This window comes from Sarcophilus harrisii, chromosome 3, assembly GCF_902635505.1.
Source record: "Sarcophilus harrisii chromosome 3, mSarHar1.11, whole genome shotgun sequence".
NCBI lineage: Eukaryota > Metazoa > Chordata > Mammalia > Dasyuromorphia > Dasyuridae > Sarcophilus > Sarcophilus harrisii.
The window spans coordinates 487,704,549-487,725,452 of NC_045428.1; the positions used below are offsets into that span (position 1 = coordinate 487,704,549).

General features: G+C 37.7%; 1 protein-coding gene across 2 annotated transcripts in view; it reads left to right on the top strand.

Moving 5' to 3' along the window:
• Window positions 1–20,904, top strand: part of SIK2 (salt inducible kinase 2) — a 146,589-nt gene that overhangs the window by 118,888 nt on the left and 6,797 nt on the right. For both annotated transcript variants that reach the window (XM_023499464.2, XM_031961163.1), the window contains 9 exons: window positions 3,594–3,717; window positions 4,936–5,156; window positions 6,978–7,130; window positions 11,793–11,957; window positions 18,176–18,404; window positions 18,790–19,074; window positions 19,228–19,391; window positions 20,087–20,197; window positions 20,748–20,839. In XM_023499464.2, the coding sequence (XP_023355232.1) occupies window positions 3,594–3,717; window positions 4,936–5,156; window positions 6,978–7,130; window positions 11,793–11,957; window positions 18,176–18,404; window positions 18,790–19,074; window positions 19,228–19,391; window positions 20,087–20,197; window positions 20,748–20,839 (1,544 nt within the window). The remainder of the gene's footprint in view (window positions 1–3,593; window positions 3,718–4,935; window positions 5,157–6,977; window positions 7,131–11,792; window positions 11,958–18,175; window positions 18,405–18,789; window positions 19,075–19,227; window positions 19,392–20,086; window positions 20,198–20,747; window positions 20,840–20,904) is intronic.

Genomic DNA, 20,904 nt, shown 5'->3' on the forward strand with positions numbered 1-20,904 from the left:
CCCAATACCAGTTACCTATTGCACATTTCAAAAGGGATGTCCTGTACACATCTAAAAAAGAACTCAGCTTTCTCCATAAATCCATTTGTCTTGCAAACTTTCATATTCTCTTGTAGATACTAATATACTTCTACTCTCCCAAGGCTCATGATCTTAGTGTTATCCTTGATTACTTACTATCCTCATCACAAACATGTGGTGTGCCAGGTACCCTATCAGACACCAGAGATACAAAATAAAGCAGAAATAATCCCTGTCCCTGAGGAGCTTACATTCTGAGGAGATACACAGCATTCAGTAGCTACATGAGAAATATATACTTTGTACCTTCACAATTCCTGCATCAGACTCTTTCTTTCTGTTGCCCCAGTAGCCACTCACCTGTAATCAAGATTATTTCCCTAGCCTCCTAATTAGTCTCCCTGCCCCACGTGTCTCCCCCCTCCATTGTATCTATCAGACTTCAGTATTTTTCTTTAAATGAAGATCTGAGTATGTCACCCTTGTTACTCTCTTAAGTCCAGTGGCCCCCTCTTCCCACTAGGATCAAATATAGTTCCATTTATTTAGCTTTTAAACCTTCATAATCTCATCGTAATCTCTTTCTAAACCATTCAGTCCCTCTTCCTTATCAAACTGTCCTTTTCTCTGATTATTACAAACAGTACTCCATCTCACATTTCTGTACCTCCCTTTCTTCCTTTATAAAACCCTACTCTTCATCCACTGTGACCTCCAATCCCTTGACCTTTCAATTCTCTTTCAAGCTCCCCAAATACACACTAACCATTCTCTCATCTTATCCCCATCTCAACACCTTCTTGAACCAGTTCAATTCTGTCCTCTTTCCTTTCTTGAATCCCTTATCATATTCTTATCATATTCCTGATTACATACAGTTAAGCCTCAGCCTTGGATCCCTCCTACCATTTGCCACTTTCATTTCTATATACATGCTACAAAATCAAGATGAAGAAAATCACACAATTGGATCTGCCACAAATTTTTGTTGACACAACCTCATCTTGGCCCTCACTACTGCTAGACAGTCCTATTGTACTTCCCTTATTAACTCCCCTCCTACTCTCCTGAGCAGCTCTTCCAGACTCTTTAATTCTTCCTCAAACCTACCTTTGTTTTCCTTTTCCCCACTTCCAGCTGCAGTCTTCACCTCATAGTTTCCTGAAAAAATTGAAGCTATTTGTCATGAGTTCCCTCTTCTCCCCTCAATTATTCAGGTGCCTTTTGCCTTTCTCTTCCACCCCTATCTCGCATAATGATATAGCCTTACTCCTTACCTTCTACTTATTCAAGTAATCCAATTCCATCCTGACTCCTCCAATAGATTGCTCTCTCTCTCATCCCCTGCCTATCACTTATTTTCATTCTCTCTGAATCATTTCCTATTGTCTACAAACATGCCTTTCTCTCCCCCATTCTGAAAAAAAATCTTTATTCTTCCATTCCCCTTACTATCATACCATTTCTCATCTGTCCTTTGTAGCTAAACTCCTCAAAAAGGCTATCTACAATAATAGGTGCCTCCACTTCTCTCACCCTCTTCTCAACCCTGTATCTAATCCAGCTTTTGATCTTATCATTCCACTGAAACTGCTCTCTCCAAGTTAGTAATGATCTTTTAGTTGCCAAATTCAGTGACTTTTTCTCTTATTTTCCCTGACCTCTCAGCAGCCTTTGACCATGTGGATCACTCTCTGATCCTTGATATTCTATCCCCTTTAGGACTTTAGGACACCATTCTTTCCTTGGTCTCCTGCTCCCTATTTGACCATTCTTCTATTTCTTTCCTTGGATCCTCCTCCAGATTATACCCTCTAATTATAGGTGTCTCTCAGGGTTCTGTCCTATGTCCTTTTCCCTTCTCCCTCTTTACTATTTCACTTAGAGATCTCATCAGTTCCTATGCATTTTGTTTTCATCTCTGCTGATGATTCTCAAATCTACTCATCCATCCTCAGTTCTCTGCTGACTTCTGATCTCAAATCGTGAATTGGATATCCAATAGCCATCTTAAATTCACTAGGTCCAAAATAGAACTCATTACCTTTCCCCAAAAATCCTTGTCCCCCTTCCTCTTCTCTCTTACTATAGCAGGCAGTAGCATTCTCGCAGACTTTCAGGGTCACAGCCTAGAAGTCATCCTGCTATTCCTCACTCCTCCTCTGTCTAATCTAATGCCCAGGCTTTTGATTTCACCTTTACAGTATCTCTCATATACTCCCCCTTGTTTTTTCTTATACTGTCAACAACTCTAGTACAGTGCTCGATAGTATATAGCTACCTCAAGTCTTCTCTCCAATCTGTCCTCCACTCAGATACTAAAGTGATTTTTCTAAAGCACAGGTTTGACTATATGTGTTATTTCCCCCTCCAACACACCCAGAAACACACTCTATAAACTCTTTTGATGCCCTATTTCCTCTATTATCAAAAAACACAATGTTCTGTTTGACCTTCAAAGCCCCTTATAATACAACCCTTTCCTACCTTTTCAGTCTTTTTATACTTTATTTCTATCATCTTTGATCCAGGGACACTGACTTCCTGGCTGTTCCATAAACAAGATACTCTAACTCAGCTTTGAACATTTTCTCTGTCAGTCCCCCATGGCTGGAAATGTTCTCCTTTCTTAACTTTGATTATTGACCCCCTGTCTTCCTTTAAGTCGCAACTAAACTTCTCCCTCTTATAGGAAGCTGGCCTTAACCCTTCTTAATTCCAGTGCTTTCTCTCTCTTAATTATTTCTGATTTAACCTGAATAAAACTTACTTTTTCTACATTTGTTTGCATATTGTATCATCCTCTATTAGCTTGTAAACTGTTTAAGGGCAGGGATTGTCCATAGTGTCTAATCCACAAGTAGTCACTTAATTTCTCTTTATTGACTAACTACTTAGAACATATTCTCTCCTAATCTGTACCTTATAAAATTCTGTTCTTCCTTCAACCTGAAACTCCAGCATCACATTTTCAAAGTCAGGCCTTATTTCTTCCATTTGCTGAAGTTTTCTGGACCTCCCTTTTATATTTTGCCATTTTGTATTGATTTTTATTTATTCTGTATATGATTGTTATATAGATTTGTCTTCCTAGAATCTATATGCATTGCAAATAGGTTTTTTCATTTATTGTATTCATATCCCTAATACCTAGTCTAGTGTCTATTAAATATTGATTGATGGATTAATAATAGTCAATCCTTTGGCCTATTCCCAAGGTTCCCTTCACTTGGCCTGTAGATTTTTTTTTCATTGGACTCTGTGTGATAAGAGCTTAGGAAAGGGATTCTGGTATCAAATGTGTGAACCTTCCCTAGATCTGCAGTAATTAAAATTCAGTATTTATTGATGTGAACAACCTTTTGTTATTGTAAGGGGGGTGGGAGTGGGGAGAGACATCTCAGGGTTTCAGATATTTTTCAGTCCTGAGATTCTGTTTCTGAAAAATTCAAGCCAGAATTTTGCTTCCTTCAGTCAATGAGACTTAAATAGTAACTGAAGATACTTAACAAAATAAAATGCATTCGAAATATTAGGTAGTACAATGGATGCCTTATTATGTTCTGTTTCAGAGTATGGGAGTAGTTCTTTATGTTCTTGTCTGTGGAGCTCTGCCTTTTGATGGACCAACTCTCCCTATCCTGAGGCAAAGAGTTCTGGAAGGAAGATTCCGGATTCCATATTTCATGTCAGAAGGTTGGCTATTTGTCTTGCTGATAGTGCCTTACAGATTTTAGCTCTGAATAAAATGCCTTCCTAAAAGTCTCCATGTTTTCCAAAAATTGTACGTAGGGGGAAAAAAGGGGGGGATGGTACTGAGTCATTTCAGAAGCTATGGAAATGAAAAAAAAAATCCCTGTGTAGTTGAGACAAAGAGTTCCAGCCTTACTTGTGACTGAAAACAGAAACAGTTTAATAGATAAAAATCAGCGAGTCTTTTCAGTCCCATTCACCTTGAGTCTATAAATGTCTCAGGTTTATTTAAACAAAGAAACACATTGAAGATACAGATTCACAATCTTTTTTTTTTTTCTGAAAAGAAAATGGATTTCCCGATTTCCTTTGACAGGAAGTCACAAACTAATAACAACTAATTGGCAGTTATTAATTGAATTGATGACTTCCTAGCCCCTTCCAGTTTCTTTTGGATTGTTATATATGAGGAAGTTATTTATATCTTTTAACTGGCTAAATTTTATATTGTCACCCTTGCTGTTGTATCTCAAACACCTTAGAGGATTACTAATTTTAATTCTGTTAATAACTAAGGTCAACTGACTATTTTTCCCAAATTTAGTATTGATTACACAACTTTCAGTGAAGAAATTATTTAGGGATATCTGTGTAAGTTACTGTAAAATTCATCATAAAGCCTATGTAACTGCTAAATGACATATGCATGATAGATATCCTAATCTTTCTTCAACTTTCTTACTTAAAAATAACTTGTCTGATTTCTTAACTATATTGAACATTATCAAAGAAGCCCGGTCTCTTAAGAGAGATACTGTGGAATCCATTGAAAAACTGTACATTTACTTACTGAAAAAGCTGAATAGAAGTTTTTTCAATTTATAAGTTGTTACTTTCTGACTTAAATTGTTTTAAGAGACATCAATTATCCATGGAAGCTACTTAGAAACAAGTTGTTAATTCTTTACTTCAAATTTGGTTTTGTTTTTAGGAGAAAACTTAAGTTCATGACTAGAGGTTTGTTTTCTGTTGGTGAGGACGTTTATTTAATGTAAAACTTGGACAGATCCAGCCGTGACCACTGTTTTTAACTTATATGTGTTGCCAGAATACATTTCAACAACATTTACCAGTACATGGACCTATATGACAAATGAGACAGAGTTATATTTGCTAAGTTCTTTATTTGACTATTTCTTTTTAATTTTTTATTTCCCCTAGAGTGTGAGCATCTCATCCGAAGGATGTTGGTCTTAGATCCATCTAAGAGACTGACAATAGCCCAAATAAAAGAACACAAGTGGATGCTGGTGGAAGTTCCTGTACAGAGACCTGTTCTTTATCCACAAGAGCAGGAAAATGAGCCATCTCTTGGGGAGTATAATGAGCAGGTCCTGCGGCTAATGCATAGTCTTGGAATAGATCAACAGAAAACCATGGAGGTAAAGAATCTGAAGCTATTTCCTGATTTGATTATACTTGGCATCCCTTAACATAATGTGATCGATACTGGTGAGTATAAGTATGGTAGCAGAAAAAGGCATCATCGTCAAGTAAGTAGCTTGGAAGAAAAGGCAAGTCAGCCATCTTAAAAGAGCAACAGATAATATCTGAGAAAACAAGCCAGAATAAGATCCAGAGGATCACCTCCAGATTGTTGGGCACATTATCTATGGAAGGCTTGGGTGAAGCTGGTGAGGAACCAGCAGAGGATCTTTGTTCAGAACTAACATCATGAACTAGTAAAATGGTTATGCCTTTGCACAGTGCCTGGCATGTAGGTGCTCAATGAATGCTTATTCTCCTTTCTTTCTCCCCACCCCATCAGGATTGTAACCAGAATAAGTATTACTTAGTGTTCCTTTCAGTTTACATCAGTCTCCTACTGTCTGTTTAATTATATTACGTTCATTGTATCAGTCTCTTTCCTTTATACTTTCTACCAAAAAGTGAGAAGTGTTAGAGATAAGGACCTATACTTTACCATTCAGAAAAGAAAAGGGTGAAAAATAGCAAGTGAGTCATGGAAAGATAATTCCTAGAAGTTGGATGAAGTTATATGTCTGTATATCGAAATGGTTGAAAATGAGTGAGAAATGGGATGGGAGGGCTTTAGGCAAGAAAAGGAAAAAAAGGACAAAGAAAGCCAAAAAAAAAAAAAAGAGAGAGAGAGAGAGAAATGAGAGGGAAAATAGAGTAAACAAGTGAGCATATGAAATGGAAGATATTAGTTTGATTTGGAAGTTTTAGAAATCGTAGAACTGAGAATTCATAAAATGTTTACAAGTTGTTTTGTTCCTTCCAGAAAAGATGCTATTTTGGTACATACATTATATATATATATATATATCATATATAATGCTACATACATTGAGAAGGCTTTTGACAACAAATTAGTGAACCAGGCTTAAGTTGTTTTTTGGAAGATGAGAACAAGAAGGAACTGAAAAGTATTATGTGGTTATTTTGGAGATGGAGGTCTCCCAGCCTTTCTTTCTCCACTGGAACTTCAGGGGAAAAATACACTTGCCTAGATATTTTTCTTTGCTTATTCTTATAAGACATCGAGAATGGTGGCTTGGAAGGCAAGAGGGTCCTACAGGGTTACTCTGTCTCTGCTAAAAATTGAGTCTAGCAGTCCTGCTTCCCTGTCTGATGGAGCCATGAGCCAAAGGAATAGTCACTCTCTCTGCTCTGTTAGGATTGGGAAAATGGGCAGGCCAGGAAATAAAAAATTGTGAAGGAGCTCCATTCTCAAAGTATCAAAAAGATAGAACAAGAGGAAAAAATTACCTATGAACAGTAAGAGTATCTCTTTAGATCTTGTCGTTAAATCAAATAAATTCCATTAGGTTTCCCCAAAATTTCATTATTCTTGATCTAGAATTATGAGTGGTTGGTCGTATGTTAAAGCAACAAAACTAGTACTGCCCAGCTCAGATTGCTAACTAGCCTGATAGGCATCAAGGTTGCAACTATAGAATGATTGGGTCGAGGTTCCTTCATGAGGCTGGGAACCTTTTGTATGAAGAATAGCAGGTTATCATTGATTACTTTTCATTTAAAGAAGCTAGTCAAATCTAGAGAACTGCTATTTTTTTTATTTTTGTACCCTAGATGCTTGGACTTCATTTTAAGGCATAACTCACTATGTCCCCATTTCCAAAAGTATATGATTTCCCCTGATTTTTGAGGAAAATGTAGAAGCATGAACTTGATTAATTATGACATTTGGCCTTTCATATTTGGCTTTTCCTTTTCAGTCTTTGCAGAACAAGAGTTATAACCACTTTGCTGCTATCTATTACTTATTGGTGGAAAGGCTGAAATCTCACCGCAGCAGCTTCCCCGTGGAGCAGAGAGTTGATGCCCGCCAGCGTCGGCCCAGCACTGTCGCTGAACAAACAGTTGCCAAGGTAATTCATCAAGTGGGTGGTCTTGTCTGGTACACATGCAATTATTTTAGACACATTTTTCATTGATTAGGAAAAAGTTTAGATTTGACTATTTACATTTATTTTATTTACTGTAATACTTTTATATTATTTACTTTTACATTTATATCATTGACTATAATACCTTTATATAATTTTTTGATTGGTATTTTAGAAGTTTCTTTTTCTTACCTTTTTGTGGAAAGATTAATTGATTTCATAAATCCAAAAGTTTTTTTTCCCCTTTCAGGCTAATCTTTTGGCTTTTTTGGTTTGTTTAAAATTGATTGACTTAAGAGCATGATCTAGTTGTAGAGCACTGATTTGGAGTGAAATCTGCACTTTTTTCCCAAATTTGTCACTTATTAGCCACGTCACTAGCCAACATCCCTGCATTTACAGTGAGGAAAGGCTGTTGGTCACTGTGAAGCACAAGTAAATTTGAACTCTTTTTACATTTGATATTTGGCTCTTCATTTCCCTTCCTCCTGCTCATAATAATACATATGTAGAGCTCTTTTTTTTTTTTTTTTTTTTTAAATAAACCATTTCCACTATACTGTCTCCTTTGATCCTCACAACAATCCTGTGAGGTCAATAGTACTAGAATTAGATGTGGTAACTAAGACTCAGTATTAAATGACACCTTGTCAAGGTCCTACAAACAAACAGTAGCAGAGCTGAGACTAGCACACATACCTTCTGATTTCCTTATCTAGTACTCTTTCCATTTCTTATCTCTTTTGGTTCTCATGAGTCAGAGGAAGCATGTATTTCCATTAAAGGGAAAAGGAATGCTAAGGTTCAAAGTGACTTGCCCTTACTGTGCTGTCTCTCTAAGCCCCGTGGTTGTAGGTTTGTATATGTCTCATGTGCTTATTTTTCATAACGTTCCAGCTGGTATTGGTCCTTTCACAATATATAAAAAGAAATTAATACTGAAATATTCAGATCCATGATCTCATCAACATAGATCTTATTTCCAGGGATGGTAAGCATGGCTTATCATGCCTACTCTTATGAGAAACTGTTATCTTATCCTTCCATAAGTTTGCCACAAGGAGAATAACTCTACTTGGAAAAGTATGATAGGGGGGCAGAGAGAAGGGTCTTAAGAATCAAGACTCCTAATATAATAGTAGTATCTTGAGCAAGTCACTGTCTCTGAACCTCTCTGAATCTTAGCTTACTTGCTTTCTTTCTCTAGTAGCTGGTAATACATAAAATGTTTGAAAGCTAATGTTAAAGTTTTTAAAAGGGTCATGATATATAACTTTAGAAGAATCTGTTTAGGGAGTAATGAGCTATGAAAAGCCAAATTTCTACATATACATTTTCAATTAATAAGCATTTGTTTTCTTTCTCTATCGTCTTCTCTGTACCCCTCTGTCCATGAGAATGGGAGAGGATGAAGATCAAAACTTTTGTCACATATACATAGTCAAACAAAATAAATTCCCACTTTGACCATGTCTCATTCTGCATCTTGAGTCCCTCTCTTCTCTGTCAAGAAGTAGGTAAACTTTTTCATCATCTCTCTTCTGAAATCATACTTAATCATTGCATTGATCAGAATTCTTATGGTTGTTAAATATTCTTTTTTTGTTGCATAAGTTTTCTTCTGGCTGTGCTAATGTTCTGCATCAGTTTATACAAATCTTTCCAAGTTTCTCTGATACCATTCATTTTGTCATTTCTTATAATGTAATAATATTTCAGTTCATCCGTATACAGCAGTTTGTTCAATCATTTCCCAATTGATGGACTCCCTGTTTTAGTTCCAGTTTTTCACTGCAACAGAAAGAGCTATTATAAAATATTTGTGTCCATGTATGTTCCTTTTCTCTCTCTTTGGACATATGCTTAATGGTGATATCATTTTTTTGGCATAGTTCCAGATTGTTTTCCATAACAGATAAGCCAATTTATAGTTTCACCAACAGTATGTTAAAGTGCCTGTTTTCCCATACCCCCTCCAACATTTGTCTGATGTGGAACCTCATTTGTTTTGATTGGCAATATGTAGAGCATTTTTTTTATATAGCTGTTGATCACTTGAATTTCTTCCATTGACAAATGATTGTTCATGTCCTAAAACCATTAATCAATTAGAGAATGAGAACCATCTTTTCTTTAAAGAGAGGTTTTTACAGATTTTATGTTTCACTTCTATATTCTATAATATCATGTGCAAAAGGGTAAGAATACTAGTGTATTCTTACCCTTTTGCATCTGTGATCAGGATGTCATGATACTTTTTTGATAACTATTTCAAAGAACCAAATATAATTTTGTTATTTTTTTCCTAATTTCATTATTCCTGATCCTTGAAGAATATTACTTTAGAATGTCATAAGACTTATAAGGAATTCATTGAAATTTAAATAATTAAAATACATCCATTTGAAATTTAAAGTTAAGGACCCCAAAATATTTGAATCAGCTTAGGAAAATTCTGAAGATCGCCTGACAGGTGACTGATATCAGTCACTGATACATAGTAGCATATGTATAATATCAACTTGCTTAACATTTTAGGAAGAGGGAAGGGGAGGGAGGGAAAAAATTTGGAACTGAAAATCTTTGTCTTGATATATAATTTTGGGGGGTGGGGAATAAAATACTATTTTAAAATAAAAGAAATATGACTTTGCCAAGAAGGTAGACGCTTTTGCATCCTTGTGGTGGCTTTTGAACACAAAGTAGTTCTTTGGTTGTTCCTCACATCAGGCAGAAGGAAAAACCATTTAAAAGATGTTTTTACTGCTTTATAAAAGGACTACATTAAAGAAATCCAATAAAATTTAGGGAGAAGTTTCTGTTTTGGCCAGAACTTCATAGAAATTCAGTAGGTTTGGATTCATCTAAAATTTTTCCTTCATCTTACTAATGAGATGTGACCATATTGCCTGAAAAGGAACTTGTGTTTCAAAGAGAGATAAATCCTTCTAGAGACTGATCATTGTTCCCTTTCATTCCCTTAATATAAAATGTACTGGTCATACTTCCTTAAGTACTTGCTGTCCTGGCAATCCTTCCCTACTATTCCAAAGTGTCCAGTACCAGTGAATATTCCTCCAGGTGGTTTTATGTATCCATATGATGATAAAGTTTAAATCAGTTGGTTGTTGTCCTTTGTCATCAAAGAGGTTCAAAAGACATCACTATGTTAGAGTCAAGTTAAGTATGTCTGACTATGGCTGATTAGACCAATCCAAGCTCAGAACACTCTGTCACCAGTTGGACCCCTATGAACATTGAAGGGGGTTTCTCTAACTTCATGTTTCTTCTGAACTAATTCACTTCTGCTGTGCTCATGGAGCACAGCACTTTCTCTGGTGAGGGCACACCATGTTGGGCAGTCCTATGCTGGTGTCTTTCATGTCATATGATCAATTCTAAAGTCCTTGAGAGTGTCCTCGTATTGCTTTTTCTGACCACCTTGTGCATACTTGCTCTGTGTGAGCTCTCCATAAAATAGTCTTTTTGGCAAGCATACATTTGGCATTCAAATCATGTGGCCATGCCAACAGAGTTGTGCTCTTTGCAGCAGAGTTTGAATACTTGGCAGTTTAGTTCAAGAATGGACTAAAGTGTCTGTTATCTTGCCAGTTGATAGTTGAGATTTTTCCTAAAACAATTCAAATAGAAGTGACTAAATTTCCTGGCATGGCACTGCTATATTGTCCATACAGTAGACAAATAATAGGAGACCTAGAAACCTGTTCATTCTTTTTGGCTGAGGCAATTGGGGTTAAGTGACTTGGCCAAGGTCACACAGCTAGGAAGTAGTGAGTGTCTGAGGCCAAATTTGAACTCAGGTCCTCCTGACTTCAGGGCTGGCCCTCTACTGTTCATTCTTTAAAATACCTTTTTCAGGTTCCATAATAGCATTATGGGATCTCTAGTCATATCATAAAGAATAAACACTCTTTTTCATACCTTCTCCTCTTTCATTCTTTTATTTTCTTTTCCCTCTTCCCCTCCCTTTCAATTCCTCCTCCTGTTATTATTTCTCATGCCAGTCAGCCTAGAATGGCTAGCAGAAAGAGGCAGAGTCACAGGAAGCATTCTAAAGCAGATTCATTTTTCCCAAGTATAAACTCAATACCATATACTATTACTTGGGTGTAATGAACATAGAGGAGATAAATCTCATTTTCTCATGGGTGATTAAATAGTCTGTGAATGATTTTTTTTTCCTACCCCTATTTTCCACTGTCTTTTTTTTTTTTTTTTTTTTTTTTTGTCTTGCTGACTCCATCCATGGCCATAGCAATATCTCCTACCACACAAAAATACAAATATAAAAAACAACATGGGATACATGTTTATAGGTCTGTTTAAAATGTCTTTTGCCCCCTGACAAAATTATGCTCCACAACTTGGAATTGTAGCAAAAATCAGAGACCAACATACAGCATTAGGACAACCTAATGTGTCAGATAATTTCAGAACTCATATGTACCTTATTAATGCTAAGCATATCAGACTCTTCATATTATATATGAGGGAAAACCTACAATTCCAACACTTACCAATATTTGATTATTATTTGCACCCATAGAATATTATTTTATTAATTTTTTTTTTTGGTGATAAATTGTGTTTATTTTACCAAAATATATCTTTCTTGCTCTTTAGGCACAAACTGTTGGTCCCCCAATGACCATACGTTCACAGAACATGAGACTGTTGAGGTCCCCCATCCTTCCTCAAACATCAAACGTGGACGCCTTTTCATTTCCAAATTCTGGATGCCAGGCCGAGGCAGCATTTATGGAGGAAGAACGAGTTGATACACCAAAGGTACAGTGTACTCCTATGTAGTTCAGAGCATTCAGCAGTGGCAGTTTTTCACTGATACAGACTGGGGGGCACTACAAAAAGAGTCATCAGAAAATACCAGTGGTAGACTTCTGCACTAATCAATGACATATTTTCCTAGTTTGGAACTTTCTTTTGTGCCCCAAAACTGAGTAAGGTACTCAATGTTACAGATAAGAATACTGAGACTATTTGCCCTTGGTCCTATTGTCAGTCATTATTGGAGGCAGGATTCAGACTCGGGGTTTCCTGACTTTATATTCAACATTCTATCCACTAAGCAGGTCTTCTTCAACTTTTTCTACTCCCTTTTAACGCAAGAAATTTTTTCCATTACCCCAGATAGATAGATTATAAAATAGGTATACAAATCAAACATTTACTGAAGATAAATCATAGTTTTGTGGTCCCCACATTCAGTTATGAGACCCCATATGAATCACAGTTTAAGAAGCTGGCCACCGGAGCATATTGTCTTTGAAAAGCTGTTCCTCAAGGATCCAGGTCTCTTCTCATTTTCCTCTTAGTGGGTTGGGGGGTTCTTATATTTGGGGGAATTTTTTGAGGGAAGCAAGAAGCAAAAGATACTTCTGAAAACTTGTGAAATAATTGTTTCAAAGGACAAAGTTTGACCTTCTTCGTTGTTCCCACTATTCCCTGATCATCCTATGGCTATTCCCTATCATCCTATCCATGAAACTGTCTTCTTGCTACTCAAGTAACTGGAGTTTGGATCATGCTTGAATGAGATGAGTTTTTGCACATGTACAGATGACATCACATTTCAGATGGAGAGCAGGCATACATATTTGGTGGTAGGATGTAAACCAGGAATACAGTTCTTTGGATAAGATGTGAAACTGAGCTGCTGCCCCCTATTAGAGGTAGAAATGATTGCCATTTGGGTGATAAGACTTTTCTTTCCCTAGTATTTCATACCTGGAAGGTTTGTATGTCTGCTTAGAATGCTGTCCATTACACCCTATGAGCTACCTCCCTTCCCACTTGGTTGGGAAGCCATCTTATTCTATTTCTTTGCATGCTCAAAATCTGGATATAAATTAGGAGGGAAAAGAAAAGAAGGGACTCCCTCCCCTCCCCAAAATACCCAGCAACTCGCCTCTTTTGAAATCCTGAGAAAAGACAAGCATAGAGTATTAAAGTTTCATCTATGAAGGCACTAGGCCCCAAACATACAAATAGGATACTGTCTGCATTAGAGTGAGCTATTTTAAAGCACGTGTGTTTTATTGTAACTAGGGAACAAATTGAAAATGATTAGGGGGAAGATTTAGAATGCTATTTAATGCTTTTGTATGAAGGGAACAATTCTAGAATCTTGGTATAACTCTGCCATGCAAACTAGCTAGGCTCATTTTTTGCCTGTTATATTTCTGTTAGCTTGTTCTCCTCCCTACTACTGCCTCCTTTGGGATCTATAAATCACTACACATAGAAACTTTTAGAGTCTTAGAAAACTGGAGTAAACTGACTCAGCCAATGCACACTCTTTGCTTCTCTCAGTATTTAAGAAGAAGTTGGATAACCACTTGTTGGAGATGGTAGAAAGGGGACTTGAATAGAAGTTGAAATAGATAATTTCTGAGATCTCTTCTATTCCTTCAACTCTATGGCTCTGGGATATTGTCTAATATGACTACAACTTATCTTTCTGTTCATTTTGTTTGGTGTGCATTTGATTATAGCAGGTTCCACCTATGATATTTTTTAGGAAGCATTTTGTAACCCTGTATATTCAGAAATTTCATTTCTGTCCTAAGTAACTGACATTATACTACATTGCAACGGGACTATATCTCCCTATGATTGTTATATGAGACCTGTGATCTTCAAAGGTATGAGAACTCTCAGGTTCCAATCCCAGGTTCCAATCAAGATAGACTTTAAGGAGGCTCTGTGACAGAGCACTCTTAACTTGGAATTTGAGGACGTGAGGTAAATAGTGGTCCAGTTTTACATGTATGTCTTTAGAGGAGTTACTTCACCTCTGCAAGCCTCAGTTTTATTATTTGTGAAATAAATAGGGTTAGACTAGATGTCTCTGTGCTCCAAATCCCATGATCCCTTCTCATCCAACCTCTTGATTATTTACAGCTGTCTAAAACATACTAGAGAGACTGCATTCAAGCCTGAGGCTGTTAGTAAATTGTATTGTTTTTAGTATCCTGCATCTGTATCTATAAAAGTTATGATGATTATTGTGATAGCAGATTACAGCTGATGGTTTTATAAAGGTTTTAATGTTTGCAATGTCCTTATACATTGCTTCTTCTAAAGCTCACAGTACCCCTAGGATGGAAATACTTTAAAGATATTATTATCCCTTGTTTATAGATGAGAAAACGGAGTCTCAGAGAATCAAGTGACTTGTTCATGTGTTTACCCAGCCATTAAAGGTGCCATTAAATATGGTAGTAAAATCCACGGCTTCCTTTCCTCAGATTTAGTATTCTTTCTGCTGAGCTGCCTTCATTCAGCTAATCAGTCCCAATACTTTAACTAGCATCAGCTTAGGGTCATGGAAAAGTAGTACTTAGAAGTCTCATTTTGAGTTTGTAGAATCAGTTTTTGCTTGTATTTGTTGTTTTGAGGATGGTAAGTTCTACAAAGAAGTGTTTCTACATATTTCATAATCCATTTCTGTTTTCATTTTGAGGGGACCATAGGGGCCAATAATAAGATTTTCCAAATCACCATTTCTCTTCTGCCAGCCAAAAGGAGGAAAATTGAGCCATGAAAAAAATGTGGATAGTGATGAATTTTCATAGACATTAACATTTGTTTCAAGATATTATAGTACAATGTAGCTTTTGTTTTTGCTTTTTTGTGTCTACTATTTTTGCTATAAATGATACTATTTTTTGGTGCAAGAACTTCTAATTTCTCAAGCATCTTTTTCTATGAAAGAACTAGAAATTATATCCCTTGTTGATAGGATCATTGACTGTTGTGAGTCCTGTTTGTGACCTAAACATTTTAGTGACTTGTGAACTGAGTTCAGGGAGAAGGAAAAATGAGTGGCTTTCAAAGAAATCTCTCCAGGTCCTGTTACATTTCAGAAATCTTCTGATTTGCATGCCTCAAACAACAGAGATTTTTTTCTAGAACAAAATATCTTATTTCTAATAAGAAATGTTATGCAAAAACTGCCAGCCATTTTTGTCACAGAATGTCCAAAATGTTAAAAGTGTTGAGAAGAAGAAAACCCCAAACTGCTGTTGAAAACATTATTATATCCCACTTCATCTGCTTGCTAATCAGTCCAACTGCGAAGTGAAGATGCCTTTTGTTCCCAGTATTACACAGTTACTTTTTAATTGTTGCTGCAAAGGTTTACAATGTATGATGATGGTACTTTCGCCCATTTTTATGCCAGAATAAGATTGTCTGTGCCAGACGTAGTAACTTGGTTCTTTTGCCAATCTGGCAAAGGAGGGAAGGAGAGAGAGAGAAGAGCACTGGCCACATCTTGGATGATATATTTAGAATTCATGATGCTACTCCCCCCTATAATGGCATGAAATAATGGAAAGAAAGCATACAGTGCTTGGAGTGAGGAAACTAGTCCAGATTTCAATCTTGACATTTATAAAATAGATAATCACATTCAAGTCATTTAACATCCTTGAGCCTTGCTTTCTCCATCTGTAAAACAGGACTGATATTTTCACTGCCTACTTCAGTGTTCTTTGGGGGGAAAGTAAGCCTTAAAACTATATAAATGGGAATTGGTTATAGCCAGATTGAAGACAGACTGAGGATAGAAGCTTCCTGTGGCAAGAGCAGCTGAGCCATAACCAGAGACTGATTGCTACTTTTTAACATATTCTTAAACTTGATCAAGCCATGGGGCATCAGAGAATTTCTTCTCCTGATCTCACTACCTTGCCATTTAAGCAGTTGTTACGGAAAGGAGAAGGATATGGTGTAAGAAAGAGCAGATTCTGAAGTGCTGATGAGAACAAGAGTTTCTTCTGGCTAATCTCTCCACCATTACCTGGTTGTTTTTGGCAGACTGGTAGTTGTTGTTCATTCCTTGCTTTCAAAGAGGACCAATGACATCATGAGGGTAATGGTCTTGACTTGCACACGAATTAAGATTTAAGTGAAGCAGAGCTGCAACCAATAGTAGTGCCTGTCAAACTTTCTATCTCTATCATCCAAGAAGCAAAAATTTGATATTGCTTTTTTCCAGGAGTCACTTCATTGGTAGCAATTTTTTTGAGTGTACAAGTAGTTGTAACAGATCCACTAAGGTATCCACATCAGTCTCTGCTCACTAGTAAGATTTTAATAAAAGTTACAAATTCAAAATTGTTAAGTAGCAAAATACTTAGTCCTTTCTCCATTCTCTGGGCTTTACAGTGAGATCTTATTTTGTTCTCTTCTCTTTGCGTCCTTGAAGCCCCTCAGACAAAGTAGGGGCTCAGTAAAATGAATTGTTGCTTGCTTGGCAGTGTCCAAAGACTGAATGAGTTGAGTTACACTGGTCTCAGAAGCCAAAGTGGGAGTTAAAAGATGCTTCCCAAGCAGCCACTTGGTTTTGAAAGTTTTAGCCACCCAAGAAAGAGAGAAACCAGGGAAAGTCCAAACTGGGAATAGAAGTAGCTAGGAGGGTGAGAGTTCTGGGATACCAAGGGCCTGGGTAGGCCCTGAAGAAACACTCCCTTTGAGACTTCACTTGACTTCTTCTCTAAGTGCTCTTTCTTTAAAATGTAGCAGCAACCTCCCTATTCCCAAGGATGGCACAGCCCCAAAGCTATTTTCATGGCATAACCTCTGCACAGGCAAACAAAGGTCTGAGTCACCCAAGTCTTCCTCTCCAAATAAAGAGCCTAAAATTTCTCCAAGATGATTGGCTACAGGGAAAGGGCAATTTCTGGCACAGAAAGGTCCCACGTCACCTCACATATGGGTCTATCCTGTTTCCAAAGGAAATAATTATTCTACACCATCTTCCAGGTGAAAGTGTTTCTTAGAGCTGAGTGCCCCTCTGGCTGGCTGTTCTAAGAAGCTGTTCACAGGGTATACATGACTTCACAAAGGGGGAACAGTAACAAGACAAAGATTTGCTTTTTCTTGGAGATTTTACTATCCAGGAGAGAGCCAGACTGCAGCTTACTTCTGGCTGTGTCTGTCCACCCTGTATTAGATCTTTCAAGTGTAAGTGTGCTTTCCTGGCAATAGCTTCTAAAGGGTTGGCTTCACTATGCTAAATTCTACTCTCTGAGCAGAACTGAGCTAAGCTCTGCTGGAGGTTAGATGTTGATTATTGCATATGTTTTCTGTGGAGAGTGAATTCAGTACTCTGGCATTCATTAACTTCTGTGTTTGGGGGTATGTAAGTCATTTGTTATTCTATAATGGGAGACCCTGGACATTTAGAGTATTTCAGGTCTTTGTTGTGTTTCTCACCTCAAAAGAGAATGTTCACATTTATGTACTACAGGTGCATAGGGCCAAAAAAAGCTAAATCCAGTGGGCAAGAACTATGATTGTGAGCACAAAAGTATGCTGGGAATGCTTCTAGAGTAATTCAAAACATGAGAATATTGGACTTCCTTCCTGAATAGTACAACAAATGTATTCTTGTTCCTCACTATTACTTTGCTTCTTCTCCTCCTTTTCCCCTCTCAAAAAATGAAAACAAAAACCTGGCTAATTTCAATATGGAGTGTGCCTGAGAAGCAGAACCACAGAAAGAACAACATCAATGAAGATGCCAGTTTGTGGTAAAGCAGGCCTTTATCTTGTGGAGAGCACACAATGGTCTTGTCGGAATCTTTGGTCCACAAAATGCGAGGTTTCCATATCTCAGTCTGTTCACATCTGGCTTCCATGTTTGTATTTTATTAGAGCAGCTAAAAGGCACAGTGGGTAGAGTTGTAGGCCTTGTTGTTAGAAAAACTTAATTTTCTGAGTTCAAATCCAGCCTCAGATACTTACTAGCTGTGTGACCTGTCTACCTCAATTTCTTCTTTTGTAGTATGAGCTAGAGAAGGAAATGACCAACCATGCCAGTGTCTTTGCCCAAAAAAACCAAATGGAGTCACAGAGACTCTGACACGACTGAAAACTGACTAAACAACAACAGCTGTACCATCTTTTTCTACAGAAACATCTAGTGTTTTAGCAGAGCAGTGGCTGACGATTTTCACTCTTATACTCTTATACTGTAGGTGAATGGTTGTCTGCTGGACCCAGTGCCCCCCATAATGATGAGAAAAGGATGCCAATCTCTGCCAAGTAATATGATGGAGACGTCTATCGATGAAGGAATAGAGACAGAAGGGGAGTCGGAGGAAGATCCCAGCCATGCATTTGATGCTTTCCAATCAACACGCTGTGGGCAGCGACGTCACACACTGGCAGAAGTGACCAATCAGCTAGTCATGATGCCCGGAACAGGTATATGCTGGGATAGGTGTCAGGCCTACCTTCACTATTTAAATTGTACTCTTACCACCTGAGAGTTAATGGTTACATTTAAGAATCAACTCTTAAGTTTTAGATTGTGTTTTGTTTCTTTTTCAGACCAGATAGCAACAAGATAAAATCTTAGAACCCAGTATATCTGGACTTTTTAAGGAGTTCTCATCTGCTGATGCTTTCCCCATATTCTGAAAATTTGGGAGTTGGAAAAATAGTTCATTTCATCCTTAGAAGATTTAGCCTAGGAACGTGAAAAGTTTACAAAATTACTAGTTCATTAGTTATCTGGCTGTGCTATGCAGCATATGCCCAGAGAAAGATTTACTGTTGTTGCTTATATGTGCTTTGTTGGTTCTTGAAGGAAAAGTCTTTTCTGTGAATGACCACCCTTCCTTGGGCAGTGTGGATTCTGAGTATGACATGGGATCCATTCAGAGGGATCTGAACTTTCTAGAGGACAATCCATCCCTGAAGGACATCATGTTGGCCAATCAGCCGGCTCATCGCCTGACCCCTCCTTTCATAAGCATACGGCCAGCCAATCCAGCCATGCAGGTGCTGAGCTCTCAGAAACGAGAGGCCCACAACAGGTCCCCAGTGAGCTTCAGAGAAGGCCGGAGGGCATCAGATACCTCTCTCACACAAGGTATCTCTCCTCTACTTTTCTACCAGTTCTCAAATAAGTGGCGCTTTGTAATCACATTTGGTGTTTGTGATGGGTTTGTATTTGTATTGGTTATTTGCTAAACAAGGCCTTGGGTATTCATCTGGGTTATTTTGTGTGTGTTTGTTTGTTTAGGGCTTGTAGCGTTTAGACAGCACCTTCAGAACCTGGCTCGAACCAAAGGAATTCTTGAACTGAACAAAGTCCAGTTGCTTTATGAACAGATGGGGTCAGAGGCAGAACCTAGTTTAGCATCAGCAGGTCCTCAGCTCCAAGACCTTGTTAACAGTGCCTCACAGGTGGGTATCCTTGGCCCTTTAGATAATGAGTGTGAATACAAGGCACACAATAGTTCTGGAAAGACATTCCTCCTTTCCTGGAGCATATGGGATCTTTTATAAAAACATGTAACTATAAATAATTGCCCCTTCTGTCCAGAATCTTTAGGCGAGCATCTGAAGGTTAATCAGACCTCCTTCTTATAGTTAGCTCCACATTACTAAAACCACCACAGAACTAAGCATTCCCAACTAAATACCTAAACTCTCTGGAGCCATAAATTTTTCATACAAAAGATACTATGTCCTCATACCGTCCACATACTTTTTATCTACTAAAGGCTCTTTAGTTGCAAATAACGAACTATGGTCTCCAAAGAATCAAGACTGTAAATAACCCAAAGTGCCATAGAGAGGCCATATAGAAGCATGCATAGATTTTTAGCATGTTATCAGTAGTGAACTGGGTATTAAAGATGGCATAAAATGTGTCAAATCAGCTAAAGAGAAATTGGGCTAGTAAAAGTCGTAGGTGATCAGCCTTTGTGCTACATTGTACCTATGATAGTCAGAAGCTTTCAAGGAAAACTTTCCTCTATACTTGCTATACTACATGATGGAGAGTTGAGATTCTTCTTGATAACCCTTATGATTACTGAAACAAACTTTTGCAGGGAATTTAAAGTTGCTTTTCTTTCTCTTTTTCCCCTCCTCAGGAGGAAGCCACTCAGCCACAGGAAAACACCTCTGTTTTTTCTAACAGTGTGCATCCACAACTGTCTAGACGGCAAAGCCTAGAGACGCAATACCTGCAGCATAGACTCCAGGTGGGATGCTTCCCCTTCATTCTCTGTCAGGATTATCTGTGAGCAAAACAAACATTTGCTCTGGGTGGTGGTTATTTAGAGCTTCTGCAATCCTTATCATGTACTCTTTGTGGCTTTTGGGAATGTAATTAGACCCATGCTCTGACCAAAATCTCTCATCAAGCCCTAGGAAAATAAATGTCCTTTGCATATTGATTGTTCAGGGGTAACCTGGCCATTTGTGTTCTCCAACTGACCCTAATTTGAAAAAGTAAATAACTTGTTTTTCAAATCTGGTAAATCCTTATTGTACTTGTACAAATTATAGAAATGCTTAATTAAGGAACAAGAAGGGTCAGAGCTGAAAATGGCAGTCAGTTCTCATATTTCATCTTTATATATAAGACTCTGTTGCCTTCTTGTGACTGACTTAGTGAAATATTAGTCTTGTATCCTGCAAAGATAATTGCTAATTCTTTTTCAAGATTATCCTATAGGCCCAAGAAATCTTAATTGACATATTCTTGGTAAGCTCATTTTTTGGAGTTCTTTTATTCAAATGTTGTTTCAGAAACCTAGTCTCCTGTCCAAAGCACAGAATACCTGCCAACTTTACTGTAAGGATCCTCCCCGAAGCTTGGAGCAGCAGCTGCAGGAGCACAGGTGAGGTACTCTGACCACAAGAGTCACTGCTCCTGGTGTAGCTCACTGAAGAATATATTTTCTGT